The 17334-nt window shown below is 50.0% G+C and overlaps 1 protein-coding gene across 1 annotated transcript in view; it reads right to left on the bottom strand.

Annotated features, from left to right (window-relative positions):
• Nucleotides 1-11523, bottom strand: part of MTMR9 (myotubularin related protein 9) — a 29128-nt gene extending 17605 nt beyond the window's left edge. Inside the window, exons 1-2 of the mRNA XM_037526547.2 lie at nt 11320-11523; nt 926-1034 (exon numbers count right to left, since the gene is read on the bottom strand). Coding sequence (XP_037382444.1) covers nt 926-1034; nt 11320-11501 — 291 coding nt within the window. The 5' untranslated portion in view covers nt 11502-11523. The remainder of the gene's footprint in view (nt 1-925; nt 1035-11319) is intronic.
• Between the last annotated feature and the right edge of the window lie 5811 nt (nt 11524-17334).

Genomic DNA, 17334 nt, shown 5'->3' with positions numbered 1-17334 from the left:
TTGGAAAAAGTCTCAGCATAAAACTTCAAAATAAATGACATAAGGTCTTCAAATGGTAGCTGCTGTTTGTCAAATATTATACTAAGCATCCTACATATATCTATTATAACACAACTTACAAGTACGTAATGTTATCCTCATTGAATAAAAACCAGCCAGAGTCAGAGAGGTCATTTACCTGTGGCCACGAGTACCAAGCAGTGAAATCAAAAGTCAAGCGGGCTATTTCAATACTATTTGGCCAGCATTATTACTTCTCTTCAAATCTAGGATTGCACCTATTGTAAAAAGATAGACTGTAAAAAGTAATCCTGCGCTGGCTGCTGGTCTGGTGGAGAAGGCAGCTGAGCTTGGTGATTCTCTGGGCATTTCCAGTGTATCTGTGCAAGCCTGCGAGGGCAGGCGGGAAAGGCTGGATCAGCGGCCTCTTGGACCCCCTACACCCTCCTACTATGAAGTGACAGAAGCAATTTTTATAGTCATTACTTCATTGGTTTAAAATTCCACATAGGATCTTACTTAGGTAAACCCACTGGAGCTGAAAAAAGTTCATGAAATGTCTTTGGTATAGAGAAAATATTAATTTGTTTAGTAAACATGGAACATCAAGGAAAGCTAAAATTTCTCCCAAGATCCTATTTCCTAGCTCCACTAATGGGTTCTCCAAATAAGTATTCATACGAACAGACAAACCCAGTGTTGGTTACTTGACCAATGAACTCAGGGATTGAAATCCCTAGGGGAGCTGGGGTCATTCACGTGAAATGCCATCACACAGCCGTGCAGCCCTCCTGCAGGGCGCCCGCCCCGCCACGGAACATGGCCACAGGCTAACGAAGACACACAAGAGCTACAAGGAGTCTTGAGTATGATGCCCTTTTTATTGTGGCTTACTTTCATCCAATTTTCCTTCTAAAATACTTACTTCAATGGAACTGGCTATATTCAAACATTCCTCCATTCCAGGAATATCCAACTGAATAATTCGAAAATCTTTACATTTTATGATGATTGTACCCAGAGGTCCAACAAACCTGTAAAAAATTATAAATCATGCTTAGGAACATGTACATACCTAATGGAAGTATGTGGTTATTTCTTCGAACAAAGAATATAGCAGTAATTGCCATCTACACGCAACTTTCCTCTCCCAATTAGTCTAATTAGAGAAGATGATGCTTGCCTGCATCATTAAGATGTGAGCCACAGATCTAAAATATTGTGTACTTAAAAATTTTTTCAAATACACAAAGTAATTCACATTAGGCTAATTCAATTAATGGAGGATATTTGGGAGCCTTATTTCAAAGAACAAGAAAAAGACAGCTGCAATGAATGTGGTGTGTGTATGCAGGCATTTCTAAAACAGAAAATTCATTTCAGATTTTACTTACTTAGAAGATTTTATAGCAGTGATTTAAAATACAAGCATCTCTATTTCTATCTTTCAAAAACGATTAACTTGCAATTTCTCTTCTAAATCAAGGAAAATTTTAGAGTAAATGTTATAGCTAATAATAAATTTTGTACCACTAAGTTCTATTCACATTTAATTTCACTCTATTTGGGATTCCTGACTTGTATTTGTTGTGGTTTTGTCCGTACTTGCTGAGAGCTCTGATTTTTCTTTTGCTTTGCCACTGATTGTTTCCAGGTCTTTCCCATTCATACTTACTATTCCTTGGCCAGGAATTCTTAGATTGAGCAAAAGCTGACCATTATACTTGTACATGGTCCAGTTTAGAAAGCTCCTATAGCTACTCTCTTGAGCTCCCTCTCAATTGTAAGCACCCCGTGCCTCACAGCCCTGCACTGGCTAATTCAGACTGGCCAAGGTCATCAGCAGGGTCACATTCTAGTAAAAAAAAAAAAAAAAGCCACTGGACACACACAATTGATCATCACAGGGGGCTGTGTCTTATAAAATGTACTTGGAAAAACCATACTCTTGGTGCTTCCATTTCTGACAAAGGTGGGATAACAGAAGCCAGTGTGACCCTCCCACCTGGAACAGTTAAAATAAGCAGACAAAATATAAAAACTGTTTTTAAGACAGTGGACATCAGGCAAAAAAGAACAGAATGGGATTCAAGTCTGCCCCAGTTTACCGGTTAGGTCTGTTGGCTAATTTGCAGGGGGAGGGGGCCGAGGTACAGCTGGGAGCCCGCACACCTCTGTTAGAGGGAAGGTCTCAGATTCCACTTTGTACAAAAAGAAGAACAAATTAAATCCCAGAAGAGGAAATTAAATAGTAAAGATCAGAGCAAAAGTCAGTGAAATGGAAAGGAGAAAATTACGGAGGGAGGAAAAAAAAGAAAAATGAATGCTTGACAAAGGGTGCTAAGTCTTTCGTCCAGACTGATGCGGGGGAAAGAAAGTTAATCACAATTTATCAATACGGGAATGGGAGATGCCAGTCACTACAGAGTCCACAGGCATGGAAAGGGTGAGGGATACTAGGAACAACGTTGTGCCAATAAGTTTAACATGGTAAATGATATGGAAAAATCCTAAAAAGACACAAACTACTATAGATCATTCAAGAAAAAATTAACTAATTCTATAGTTATCCGATAGACTGAAACTTTCATCAAAATCTTTCCCACAAAGAAAACTGGGTAGCCTCATGATGGAGTTTTTAAAACATTTAAAGAAAAAATACTATCAAATCAAGACAAACTCAGAAAATTGAGTTTGTCACTCACTCCGCAAGGTACTACCCTCACACAAAAACCAAAGCCACTACACAAAAACTATGGGCCAATATTTTCCTCTATAATCTTAGATGCAAAATGTCTTTTAAAGAATTAGCAAATTAAATCTAACAATATATAAAAAAGGACAATACATCAATGACCAGCTGGGGTTTTCCAAGAATATAAGGCTGCTTTAACATTTGAAAATCAAAGTAAATTACTTTACCATACTGATACCATCATCTCAACAGATGCAGAAAAAGCATGTAACAAAATCCAACAATTCTGGATTAAAAAGAAACAAAATTGAGCAAGCCAGGAACAGGACACTGCCTCAACCTGGTAATAGCACTGACCGGCAACTAAGGAGGACCACTCACCACTTCTATTTAACACCGTGTGGACAGTGACAGCCCAGTGACAAGAAACGGCAACTGTCTGTATCTGCAGATGAAATGATTATTGAGGCAATCCAGTGAGAACCACAGAGAAGCTACTGCAGTGAGCTCAGTGAGGCTGCAGGATACAAGGACTCACACAGAGTTAACAGTTACTTCCACTCACTATGGCAACAATGTAGAATATGCTGAGGATTTTGTTTTTATTTAGGTGTGGGGAGACCAACAGGAGCAGAGGAGGAGATGACTGTCACTGATGAGCTGATTCCTTACAGGCCCCCAGAGGTGGGGGCGCACCATGGACAGGGGACACATGGGGAGGCAGGAGGGCAGTCCAGAGGCAGAAAGAGCAAGGAGCATGGTCAGGGCCCTTACTATGATGTTTCACAGAAAGGAATGGCAGGACGGGGCAGACACACCGATACATTAGGATAGGATGGTTGGGAAAATCGCCTCAGGTCAGAGCTACCGGTGGTCCCTGCAGTGACTTAGGGCAGGGGAAGTAGGGCACCGATTGCAGAAGAGGGGTACGGACTTGGGAGTGGCTGGCTGGCATATGAAGGGGTATCTGCAGGCAAGTTAACTGCCATCTCTAGGGACTGGCTAGCCCTAAGAAAGGCAGTCTCTCTCTGGGTCTACACGGCACTAAAATGAAAGTATATCAGATCCAGAAAGTAAAAAACTGATTAGTACAAATGAGCAACTGACAAAATACCACCCAAAATGATGAAATACATAGGGGGAAAACCTGACAAAAGGTATAATAAGAGCTGCAATTGAGAACTACACATTATTGCTGGAAGAAACGGAAGCAGGCCTGAACAAGGCAGATGGAGAGAGATGCTTGGTTCACTGGGCAGAGACTCGAGAGTAAATATGTCCGTTCTCACCAAATCCATTTCCCCGGGTCACCATAATTACAATCAGAATCACTGTACTTGAAGAAAGTGACAAGCTTCTCAAACCCGCAGCCCCTCCATGTCCTCTCCAGGGGTGCTTGCCTCCCCCCAACCTTTACATGTTCACCAGCCCAGAAGCTCTCTGAAGCCCCTTCCTCCTGGGCTTTTAAGGGGGCTTCACCACAGACACAACTGATTAAATCACTGGCCACTGCCAAGTCCCAGGAAATGGGGAGGGGGGTGCAGCCCTGGCTTTCATTCATGTTGGTGCCCCTAACAACCAGCCCCATCTTAGGGGTTTCCCAAAACACCCCCCGTATCTCTCCCTATTCATGTCTTCCACCTGATGATTCACGTGCTCGTGCTTGAGCACTCTTCGTCATCGAGAGATGGCAGAGTGGGTAACTGCATTTCCCGTGGGCTGTTCGCGGAGGTTAACCAGCCTGAGGAGGGCAGGAGGCTCTGACTGAGGCGGTCACCAGAAGCGGAGATGAGCTTCACCTGGGGGCTCTCGAGCAGTGTCTGAAGTGGAGGGAGCGCCCGGGCAGGGCACCTGCTTCTGGACATGGGGGAGCCTCTACATACCCACGGGAACTGGGCCCAGGAATTTCACAGCATAGAGAGGGGCTGAGTTACCAGATACCCACATATCAAGGACAAAAAGCAACTTGGATCTGTACTTGAAACATAAAAACCCAGTCAAAATGGATCATATATCTAAATGTAAAACCTAAAACTATCGAACTTCTAGAAGAAAACATGGGATAAAGTCTCTGTGACCTTGGGTCGGCTAAAATACCACAATCCCAAATTATAACAGAACTTCAAAATTTGAAGTGCTCTTTGAAAGATACTGCTTATGAGGATGAAAAGACAAGTGGGACTGAATGACAATATCTGCACATCTTGTATCCAATAAAGGACTTGTACACGGAATATATACATGATACATGCAATTTCAAAGCTCAGTAAAGGATTCTGGGAAGATGGTGGAGTAGGAAGCACCAGCGACCTCCTCGTCTGGACAGCAGCACTGGTGGAAGCTGTCTGCGAAAGGACTGTGGAACTCTGGGCTCCGGGGGAAGACTGGAGAATGAACTGGAGCAAGCTGCACACAATTCGCAGGCGTCAATGTGGACAAAATGCACCTTCTCCGCCCAGTGTCAGGAAACTGCTATTTCTCATCACAGGGGAGTGCAGAGAAGACAGCCACTGCTGCCTCCCACCCAGGCCGCTAGCCCTCCCCACCCCGGGGAGGTTCCAGTGGATTTAAAGGGCCAACTCCCTTTCCCATTCCCTTTCATTGTTCATTCTTTTATCTTTCAGGAGCTGGACGTTAAAGACCAGGACATTAAAAAGCACCCGCATATACGGGGAAAATTAGTAAGTATTCATGCATGCCCAGGGAAACTCAAAAAAGACCTAAAAAGATCTTATATTTACATCTCTCATTGATCCTTGGCACAGAGACAGCCTGCAACAAACAACCTAAAAATAACAAAAGCCAGGAAACCTGGGGAAAGAGGGTGGACTCAATCTGATCTGCAGATTTATTACCACATTAGCAGATTCAAATGCTCGGTGTTCAACAAAAAAATCACAAGGTACACAAATTAAACAGAAAAGTATGGCCCATTCAAAGAAAAAAAGAAATCAACAGAAACTGTTGTGAACAAAAGACTTGGGGGCAGGTATATTAGACAAACATTTTTAAAAAGTGGCTGTAATGATGCTAAAGACCTAAAGGAAGATGCGGGGAAAATCAAGAATATGAGGTGCAAACAGAATGAACAGACCAATAAAGAGATAGAAAACATAACTAAAAGCCAAAAATATTCTGGCACTGAAAAGTACAATAACTGAAATTGTAACCGGGTGGTCCCCAGGAAAGGGGGAGGTTCCCTGCCCCACCCAAGGGAGAGTGGAGCTGAGCATGGAGAGGAGAAGCTGCAGAGGAGACTAAGGAAGGAAGCAGGATGGAGCCAGAAGGAGCCCTGGAGGAGGCACATGGAGCCCAGAGACACGTGAAGAAACTGCGCTTGCCTTTTGGTCGTGGACGGGGTGACACAGATGTGGGTGAGACCTGTGGGGAGGTGACAGTGGCAGCTTTTATCTTGATGTTGATGTTGCTCTTTTCCTTCCGGGCTTGTCTGGTTGTTTCTGACCCTTTTCTGTGGGTCCCCACTGGAAGGTGCTTTAGACTGTGGCAGGTTTGGGGCCTTGCTCTGGGCCGATCCCATTTGGATGGAGTTTTTCTCCTGAGGGGACGGGTGACTGTGGGTGCTTGATTTAGAAACTAGATTCTTTGCCTTTCCTGTATTGTTTCCTATTTGTGTTAAAGTTCCTTCCCGTTAAAGTCTCATGTTTTGTGTTAATGCGGCGGATGGCAGAACCCTATATAGAATAGGCAGGTTTGCGGAGTTTGGGCTGCCCCTCTCCCTGCCCTGTAACAAAATAAGAATTCACTGAAGGATTCCAAGGCAGACTGGGGAGGCAGCAGAGAGAATGGGCGACCTCGGAGGGCAGGATGATGGAAATCCTCAAGACTGAGGAACAGAAGGAAACGAGAGTATAGATGAGTGAACAGGATACCACCAAGCGGACGGTGCTCGGCAAGAGCCCAGGAAAGAGAAGGGGGCAGAGAGCACTTGAAGAAGTGAGACCGAACATTTTCCAAATCTGAGGACAGAGCTCAGCAAAGAGAAGAAAACAGTTATCCCCCAGACAGCGATCAGCATTGCAGGTCTCGACCCTCCTGCTCCCTCCTGACCCCGCACTGGAAGCCCGGCCCCCATCTTTTGTCCTTAAATAGCCTGCAGTTTCCTCTTGAGGTTCTGCACCCAGCGAGAACCTTGCTAAGTAGTAGACACTTGGAACAGGGACCCCATCAGTACCCCCTGTATGCACATCCATTTCAGAGCGTCTGCATCAGATCTGACTCCTGAGGTGACCCCCATCTCCCTGCTGTCAAAAACAACTGATAACAACATAGGCGTCAGGCCCCAGCGGAGTCTCAGGCAAGAGCTTCTGTGCTTGGGACAGGCTCGAGCCATAGGCAGATGTGTGGGTCAGAGAACAAGGCCAGGTGGCGCCCCAAAGTGCTCTCCCAGTTTGCCCCCCCCCATGTTGGTCCTATTGCCACCGTATTCATAGCTACCTGGATATTACTGTCTTTCTAATTTTTGCCAGTTTGATGACTGTGAAATAGTATGCTCTTCGTTTTTAACTTGTACTTCTCCAGTTACCCGCTGGCTTAAGTATCTCTTCATGTCCTTGCTCGCAATTCCATTTATTTCCCTCTGAATTGCCTGTGAGTTTCCTTGACTTGCCGATGAAACTGGGTCTGTTGTCTTTCTGGTGTTGGTCTGTGCCAGTTCCTTGGATAGTCTCTAGGTCTTCACTTAGACACTGCAAATGTCTTCTCGGCTGTCAGCCATCTGTTAACTTTCCTATGGTATCCCTTGTGGAACAGAAGTCTTCATTTTTAAATAACATGTTAAAAGCAAAATATGTAAACTGTATACTTAAACAAGTGACTCTTCTGCATTTCAAACTTTATAAAACCAAATATTCTTGTCTTTGCTGACAAAAAAGTTCTTTAATCTTTTTTTTTTTAAGATTTATTTATGCATACAAGAGCTGGGGTACAGGCCAGAGATACGGGGGGAGAGAGGATTCACCAGAGAGAGTGGGGAGCAGAACAGGCAGACTGACTGGAACACACTGCTGAGGGGAGCAGTGGGAGAGTTAGGAGAGGTCTGCTGAGCCATGTAGGTTGCTCCCTGGCCGGCGGGGGATTGAACTCGTGCTGCAGGGGCTGCGGATTGCTTCACAGTACGGTGCTCAAACCCTTGCGCCACTAAGGAGGCCCCAAGTTCTTTAATCTTAATGCAAAATTCATCTATTTTTTTTTTTTTTATGGCCTGTGCTTTTTTAGGTTTTCCTTAAGTCCTTCCTTACCCCAGGCCCATGGGATGCTCCTCACTTCCTTCCTTGTTAGCGCTATAGTTTGATCCTTCATTTTCAGTCTTTAATTTGTTTGGATTCTACCTTTGTTTTAAGTGTGTTGAGTAACCAACTCTTCGTCTTCATATACTAAGCCTGTGCTCCTGACACTACCCTGTGGCAGCCCACCCTTGAAGGTCTCATACACCGAGTGCCTTTCTCACCGTGTATGCAAGAGTCTGCTTCTGCTGTGTCCCAGACATACATTTGTCTCCAAGTGTTTTCTAGATTTCCCTTGTGATTTCTTCTTTAAATCATTGGTGGTTTTAAAAACATGTATTTGATTTCTACAATTTTGTGACTTTTCCCATTTTCTTTTTGTTACTGATTTCTAACTTTATCCCATCGTGGCTGGGGAGATGAGCAGGGGCCAGGTCAGGTGGGGCCTAGAGCTACTGATGCTTTTCACAGGAAGCCCTGGGTGCGTTGAAAGCAAGGAAGTAGCAACCCTTAGACATTAGATGATGATTCTAGTCAATGGCAAAAAATGGGCTGTAGAGGGGCAAAAAGGGACAGAGCCGACCCAGTTGGACTGTTGCAGTTGCAGTGAAAAGGAGAGTGACTTGGAGTGGGAACAGCAGCACCAGTTAGAAGGCCACGCCTCCTGGGGAGCTGTAACCGGGTGGGGGTGAGGGAGGAGTAGTTTAAGAGTGACTCCTTCACTTTTGCCTCTCTAGATAGGTGCCCTTGGGCAAGCTACTTAACCTCTCTGAACCTCAACTTCCAGTGCATAAGACAGCTCCCCTCAAATCTAGTAGCAACTTATATTTTAATAGGCTTGTGGAATACTTTTATGTAAATTGCACACATAATTTTATTTGATCCTTTTAGCACCCAAGGGTTTATATTTACAGTTTTTTATATTTAAGTTTTTTTTTAATGGACTCAGATACCGAAAACTGAGTTAATTTGCTCAGTTGATGACTTGTTTTCATGACTGATTCCCTGCAAGGTTTCATCGGTTTATTTTGTTCTTCAGCCCTAGTTTCGCATCCACTTCCCACCTCGTCCTCAATCCCTATAGGCAGCTATGTCAGCTGCTGCTATTTGTCCGGTACAGATACAGATGCATATCCTGTAAGACACGCAGCACCACTGTGTGTGGGTGTCGTGCATGCATGTGAGTTTAGTTTACCAGGACAGGGTCATGTTGTAGATCTTACTCTACTTGACGTTTTAACCCAGTACTCTTTTTAAAGATTTCTTCATAATTACATCTCGGAGAGAGTTTAAGAATGACAGACATTAACAGGGGACAAGCTATTGGGAGTAAGGGTATACACCAGGCAGAAAGAATACTGATTCTTTAAACAAGTTACTTTCAGGGCCTCCCTGGTGGTGCAGCGGGTTGAGCGCAGCGCTGTGAAGCTGTCTGCAGCCTCTGCAGTGCGGTTTCGATTCCCGGCTGGCCAGGGAGATTCCCACAAGGCGCGGCAGACCTCTCCTGTCTTGCCCGCTGCTCCCTCAGCAGTGTACTTCGGTCCTTCTGCCTGTTCTGCTCCCCGCTCTGTTTCTGGTGAATTCTCTCACCCTCCCGTGTCTCTGGCCGTACCCCAGAGCTTATTTATACAAGCTCTGTATAAGTAAATCAATCTTGAAAAAAAAAACAAAACCAGAATTTCCCAAAAAAAAAAAAAAAAAGTTACTTTCAGACTTTAATGTATATGAAAATCATGTAGGAATCTTGTTAAAATGCAAATTCTGATTCAGTAGCTCTAGAACAACTGAACTCTGATCTGACCACCTAGCTCTTGCTCTTCCCATTCCACCATGCAGCTTCCCAGGAAGGAGGCAAACATGTACATTTCGCCATTTCTTGCCTAAGTGATCACATGGTCCGTGGGGTGTGTGGTCTGTGTTCCTTCCTGTCCTACCAGGCCCAAGGGTAGACTCTGGGTGTACATACATGAAGCAAAAGACTGCAAAGCAAATATAAAAAGAGAAAAATAAGGAAGGAAGAAGTTGATGGCATGGAGAGCCTCAGTCTGTCTCCTCCAGCCCCAGTGACTGTTCTGCAGGCAGTCCCTGCATTTCTTGTATGCCTTGAGGGCCAAGCCACCTGCATTTCTTGTGTGCCTTGAGGGCCAAGCCACCGCAGTGGGGAGTTTGGAAGGAGATTAAAAACCAATTGTGAGTCCTGGCTTCCAGGAGCTAACACACATGTAACTATCAAAACAGAAATATGGATATAGATTTACCAAAGAGATCTAAAGAGCTATAGGTTTTCAAGGTGAGGGATATTATTTCTAGTTGTGAGATTAACAGAAAAACCTGTGAAAGAGGTTCGGAAGGCTCAACTGAATTCTGGTGAATGGCTAATAACGATAGCCTAGAACCTTCTGAAAAAAGCTGTATTTTGTTCATCTTGGCGCCCTTAATGTGTCATAAAATATCTGAATAGAATGACATTCAGTATGTTTAACAAACTGGAGAAGCGAGGCATCTGGGCAGAAGGAAGAGAGTAGGACACAGCCCTGAGGGGCTACAGGGCGGGGGTGGGCAACAGTCAAGAGTGAGGCCGGCTGGGGAAGGTGCTCATGAAAGGCGTGGCAAGGGCTAGGGGGGAAGAGCAGGTGAGGCCAGACCCTGGGGTTTCAGGTGTTGTTAGGCAGGCCCGGGAGACCAGGGAAAACCTTTATACAAAGAAATGTGATCTGGGAAGTCTGGGAGGAGCTTGAAAAAATAAACCCATCACCACTTTACCCTGAGAGGTAACAGAAAAAGCTCTTGCCATTTATTTCTGCTTGAGTATACACTGGACGCTTCATTTACCGTCCCCGGGCACAGCAGCAGGGCGCCGGGGGGGGGGCTGTGACCGCGGGGGAGGGCGACCCTGACTCTGAGGCGCTGCCTGGGGAAGGCAGTCGCGGCTGCGAGGAGCAGCACCCTGCCGGGCGCAGCCTGCTCGGCCCCAGGCGGAGGCGGGAACAGCCCGGAGAGGCCCCGAGCCTCCCGCGGCGGGGGCAGCGCGTCGACGACCCCGCGCGAGCGTCTGATAAACCCGACCCCTCTAAGGGGAAAGCGCCAGGAATGGCGACTCCAGCTACCCAGTTCTTGGGGTTTTCCTCGGAAGCGTCGAGGAGGGACCGCGCCTGCACCTCCTCGGGCGTGGGGCCGGGGCCGGCCTCCCGGGCGGAGCGGGGCGTGGAGGGGACCGCGGCAGCCCGGCCACCACACCCGCCCCGGGGAGCCGCGGCCCCCGCGCCGGCCCTGCCCCCCCCAGGTCCCGCGGGCCGGGCGTGCGGCGCCGACGGGGCGGTGCGGGCCGCGGGCCGGGCCGGGCCGGGCGGGGCGGGGCGGGGCGGGCGGGCCGGCACTCACCGCTTGTCGATGGCGTCGATGTTGGCGTGCAGCAGCCAGAGCTCCTCGGCGCTGTCCTGCCGCGAGGACAGGATCAGGTGGTGGCCCGTGAGGCACAGGGTGCCCTCGACGGCCGGGTGGAAGGGCCGGTGCAGCACCACGTTGTCCACCCGCGGCGTCTTGATGAGCTCGGCGAACTCCATGTCCGCCGCCGGCGGGGGCCCGGGGGCGCCGGGGGCCGCGGCTCCGAGGCGGGGACGGGCCGCGCGCCGGGCGGGGAGGCCGAGCCCCGCCCCAGGCCAGGGTGGGCGCGCCGAGGCCTGCGGCCGCCGTCACCGCCGCGGGGCAGCGGGCCCGGGCCGGCCGCTCTCCCGCGGCTCCGGCCGCCCCGGCGCCGGGGCTCGGCTCCGGAGGCCGCCGCTCCGCAGGCCCGGCCGCCGCCGCCGCCGCCTGGGCGCCCCGGGCAGGCTGGGCGGGCCGCGCGGGCAGCAGAAGGCACCCGGGGGCCCGTCCCCCGTCCCTGCCGCTAGGGACTCCTGGCGGAAGTTGCTGCTCGGCGCCGGAGCCTGAGCAACTCCGGGCGGAAGTGGCGGGGCTGGCGACGGGGGGGCAGGAAGGCGGGGCCGGAAGTCGGGCCGCCTGGTCCTCGGGGAGGGCGTCCGGCAGCACCGCCAGACTCGGGCATTCGTGTTCCGCCCAGAAAAACAGCGTTTCTCCCGTTTGCTCTCGCCCCCGCCCCGGCCCGCAAATTCCCCCCGTCGGAGAAGTCGGGGACGGCGGGCCGCGAGGAGGGCGCCCGGCCGGCCGCTTTGAGGACTGCCGGCCCCTCCCGGGTCCCGTCAGAGCGTGGGCTGCCGTCGGCGGGCCGTTTTCTCCTCCCGCTCTGCGGGACGGCCGGGGCGGGGGCCAGTCGGTGGCGGGGGGTCCGGCGGGGCCGCCGAGCGCGACGCCGCAGCCCCCGGCGCCCGCCTCCCCGCGGCCCGGGGCGAGGAAGAGAAGACGCGGCGGCCTCGGACAGGGCCCGGGAGGCTTCGAACGCGCAGACGAGGACGCTCGGGCCCCGGCCCGCGCCGCGCGGGCACCTCCTTCCGCGCCCGGACCGCGGGGCGTCCGCTCGGGTCTCCCGGGGCTGGGGCCCCCCCTCCTTTCACGGGGGCGCGTCCACTCCGAGCAGGAAAGCAGGGGCGCGGGCGCGGGGCTCGGCTGCCCCTCGCGCCTCCAGCCGGCAGCCGGGAGTGCGGAGCCGGGCGAGGCCCGAGGCGCTGGGAGACGAAACCAGCAGCTCCCGGCCCCGCGGAGGCCGCAGGTGTCCTGGCGGCTGCCCTCGTCCTCCCCGAAGTGCTCCCCGAGCAAAACGCTTTATAGAACCGCTGCGGGGACGGCTCGGGTCGTTAGTCTGCGAAAGAAAAACAGGAGCCCACAGGTAAAGGGGGATGAGGAGAAATGCCCCATAAAGCCGCTTCTGATCATGGGAGTTTTTGGCCAGCCTCCCACTATTGTTAACGACTACCGCTGTGGAAGGGAGAATTTACTTCCAGAAGAGGAATAAGGGAAAGTTCTACAGTTCAACGTTTGAAGGAAGGTCCTTAAAGAGTAAGATTTACGCTCTGAACGGAGTGTCGCCAAGAGAGATGTCCCGCTCGTTGAGATCTACAAGAGACAGGGGGAGATCTCTTCATGGCCTCCATGACCCTATTTCCAGTTTTCCTGAAAGTACCAAAAAAACCCTATGAAAAGGCCATTGTATCCTTAGAATGTTTCATAAAGGCACAAAGCCATACCCATGACAGAATCGTCTATCAGGTGGGATTGTTACAATGAAACACCGGGAGCTATGTAAATATTACAGGGTTGCGGCTTGAAGTATAGAAAGCCCTTGAGATCCGAAGAAAACAAACATTGTCTCGCTACACGAACAGAAGATGGCAGCAGAGGTCGACAGGAAAGAGATGGGTTTCCTTGCGACTCAAGTAATTCAGTGACCTTGCACTTCAAGCTCTGTTGCACACGCAGCCTGGGCATCAGCACCTCAGGGGATTCTGATAAGCCAAGGAAGGCGATGGCATTTGTGATGCACATAAAACACCGGTCGCCTCACAGATGTTATTTGCATCATTCTGTAGTCGGCTGGCCAGGGTTATGTGCCTACGTGCTGGCTAGCGCCGGGGGAAACGGGGGCGCGGTTCCAGCACAGCCCTTGCCCTGCAAGGGTCACGCCTGTTGGGAAGGCGGACGCACCCCGGAGCAGCCAGTAAACAGAATGGGAGAGCGCGTGCCAACTCCTGTACACACGTCCTGCGCTGGGCTGCTGCTTCCCCTCCAGACCTGCAGCGGCTAGCAGCCGAGGAGGCCGGGGAAGGCCAGCCGTTGCAAGAGTGTGAGGGGCAGCGTGAGGGGCAGCTCGGGCAGAGCCCAGCCTGCGAGCTCCTGAGCAGCTGTGCGCGCAGCGCTGTGTTCCTAGCGCGGCCAGCAGGCGGCTGAAATCAAGCCCGGCTCCTCACGCTGAGTCCTTGTGTTCTCACCCCCTCTTCCCCCAAACAAGTCAGTCCCCAGATTGTTGCTGGGTCTTCTAAGAGCTCTGGAATTCCTCCACTTTCTCACCCTGAGAGCACTGCCTGGTCGGGGCCATCGCTATTTTCCAGCTCCTCAGCAGGAAAAACCTCTCCTCGGTCTCCTTTCTCCAGTGGGGGGACGGGGGTTCCTCTTCAACCCATTTTTCCGCGTGACAGCTAAAGACCTCTTTGGCGTTCAAAACGTTTTTCTTTACTTAACCTGTGAGACCCTTTGTGATTTAGCCCCTTAGGCGGTGACCCGCATCGCAGGTCCCATCTCTCTTACTCTCTCCCTGCCCAGCACAAACCCCCACCCCCACTCTTGGTCATTTTCATGCCCGTGATCCCCAAACAGCCGGCAGTGGCCCTCCTAGATTTTGACCTGGCTAAAGCGGGTGTGTACAGCAGGCACCGGTATAACCAGCACCCCTGGGAACTTCGTTCGGTGTGTTCTATCCCTGAGCTGTTGAGGCAGACCCTGCATTTTAAACAAGTTTCCTGCATGGTTTTCCTGTCCGTTAAAGCTTGAGAAAGCACTGTCTGAAAGGATCGGGGGTCCTTTCTGCCTGGGGTATGCGACCCTCCCAGGCCTCTGACCTGGTAAGTGTTGTCAGCACTTTCTCAGATGTCACCGCTTCTGGGAAGCCTTCCCTGATTCCCCCGCTCAGACTCTGGGCTCCATGTTACGTGAGCTCCACAGTGCCGTGTAATAACACTAGTTGATATTTTTTGGAGTGTTTGCTTTGTGTTTCAGACATTGTGCTAAACGCTCATGTAGTCTGAGGTTGATGAAGAAACCAAGCCCAGTGATCTTTGCAACTTTTCCCCAGTTAGACAGTAGGTAGTGACATCAGGCCCCACCCACATGCCACCCTGGAGACCTGAGCTCACCTGGGTTACTCTCTGATTTTACCTCTTGATAACCTGTATTGAATTAGGCTCCTTATGTGTCAATAACCTTCCATGAGCCAGAAAGCCCTCTGAGAGCGGGACCATGTCTTGGTTGGCATGTGCCAGCTAAGTGCCCATATTCAGCAGCCACTCAAGGTGTTTTGAAGAGATACCTTGTGTTTTATGTGACATATTCCACCCTGACTCCCCCCCCCCACTCCAATCTGAACAACTTTAGAAGTTGCCGCAGATGTTTATGCAGTGTTTTGATGAGAGTAGGAGAAAGAGGCTATTGTATTATCCCTACCTTGCCAAGAGGAAAATAAAGCAGGTGAGTAACTCCTCAGTGATGACGACACCGGTCATCTCTTACCTGTGCTCAGTGTTTTACAGTGGCTCGATGTCAATGGCCTGAGGAAATAAACAGGAGAGGAAGCGCACAGGTCAAGCAGATGGCAATGACCTTTCAATAACAAAACCAGGCAGAGAGGCAAAAACCCAAAGGCCGCAGTGGGTTTGTGGATTGCAGTGGGTGGCCAGTCCCTGCCATCCCACTGACATGGCTTAGACTTACTGTGCGACTGCTTTTGTCTGTAAAGAGTCTGACTTGAGGTGGGGAGAAGACAGCTCTTCGTAGGTAAGCAAAGCGGCTAAAGTTTCATCAGGTGGAGCAGCAAAAAGGAAGTTCCGAGAACAACAGTACCGTCGATGGGTCTGGTCAGATATTCAGATACAGCATGCGAAGAGCCACATTCCTTGTGCCTGGTTCTGACGTGCCAGTCCCCCAGTCACTTCATTTGTGAGGCCAATGAGAAGACCAGAAACCTGGGTCTCCAAACAAAGTGGCAAACTGGGGGGGAAGAGGGATTGTTGCCTTTGTTACATAAAGTAAGTCACCAACAAATGTCCTGCCTGAACCGCATCCATCTGCCGGCAGCGGGAGCTGGAGCAGGGAAGAGAGGAGGCGGAAGCGGAGGAGCTGGCCCTGGCCGGGCCTCTTCCTGCAGTCTCGGCCTCTCCTGGTGGTCTCCTGGGAGCCAAGCTGGCTTCCTACCTGCAGGTAACCCCCGGGCAGAAGGGGGCTGCCCAGAGCAGCTGAAGGTGTCAAGTGAGAACTCCTAAGAGCCAGGCAGAAACAACTTTCATGGCCTAGATGTGGATGTCGTTTGAGGTCACTGCCACAGCGCCCTGTTGATCTGAGTCACCCAAACCCACTCAGTTTCAAGGGGAGAAGACCCGGGGCCCTTCTCAATGGCAGCAGCATCAACAAGCGTGTTCGTGGGCAGGTACGCTGTGAGCATGTGGGGAGAGCGGGGCACACGTGTGTGTGAGCTCAGCTGCCCTTAGACACACCAGCAGCTGGCATGAGAAATAAAAAGAACATTGGGAAAGTCAGCACACTTTTTGGCTAAGTGCTTTTCTGCTCATAGCCATAATGACATGAACTAAGAATCTGCAATTACATATAATTGGATATAATTAAAATAAAGAGACATGTCTAAAATAAAGGCGTAATTAAGAAGTAGGAAAATTAAGTAGGTGGGAATGTCAACAATGCTAATTCAGAGATTGCTGTGGGTTTACTTTATTGTCGCTGAACGCAAATCAGGGTTCGCCTGGAAAGTCGGAGCCGTGGGAGACACAACAGGAGCGCAGGCCAGAGGACAGCCCGAGCCTGGGGGCGGGACAGCCAAAGGCAGGGCAGGGAGTGCAACTGAGTCCCCAGCAGGAAAAAGCAGTACCAGAGACACTCAGGGGTGTGCATGTGGACCTGTGTCGTGCACTACTGTAGATGATGCTGTTGAGTTCTTGATGGTCTTCTTGGCTATGTAGGAAGCACAAGTGGGGATATTTAAAGGTGAGGTCGCACAGTGTCAGCAGATTACTTTCAAGTCTGGAGAGGGAACACAAGAGGGAGAACGTGGCCAGTGATTGATGGCTGGGAAGTACAGGTGAAGTGTTTCCGAAGTGTACTGCACCATTTTAGCTTTTCCCTAGTCAGACATTTTTTGAAAATTTAGAAAAAATCAAAATGAAAAAGACATGAGATTTTCACAAGTTGCAATATGATAAGCATTAATGCAGCTAAACACCATCAAATAACAGACCTGCAGCTTGACTTCGTGTCATAGGTGGCCCAGAGTGACCTGCATTGTCCATTCAATTTCCCTAATACAGGGAAGAGTAATTGCTACCAACACTTGTAAGGATGTGGCAGTCCCTAAAGACCACCAAAGGTCACTCCAAGGGTAACCAGTGTTGTGAACATTATTGTTCGATGGTAAGGGTTGTTCGTGGGAGTTACAGTGGGAGTCACTAAGTCATGCATTTATCATTTCAAGTTCCTGCAGTGTAATCTTGTTATCAGCCAGAACTTCTCTAGATCTGAATTTTTCAAATCCAGAAATTCCCTCGGACAGATCACAGTTTCCTGCTAAATCTGCCTGTGCGGGCCAACTTCAGTCTCTATAAGGCTCATTTAAGGTCACTGCGTTCCAGGTCCCACCCACAGATGAGCAGTTTCCACCAGACTCTGCAGGGCCGAAGCCCTTCACCTGCACGAACACAGAGGCTGTCTGCATTTGCAACCCCA

Source organism: Talpa occidentalis, unplaced genomic scaffold, assembly GCF_014898055.3.
Source record: "Talpa occidentalis isolate TD23 unplaced genomic scaffold, MPIMG_talOcc4v2.1 talOcc4.4, whole genome shotgun sequence".
Classification (NCBI taxonomy): domain Eukaryota; kingdom Metazoa; phylum Chordata; class Mammalia; order Eulipotyphla; family Talpidae; genus Talpa; species Talpa occidentalis.
Note: the sequence above shows the minus strand (reverse complement) of the source record. Positions and strands in the feature narration are given on the sequence as shown.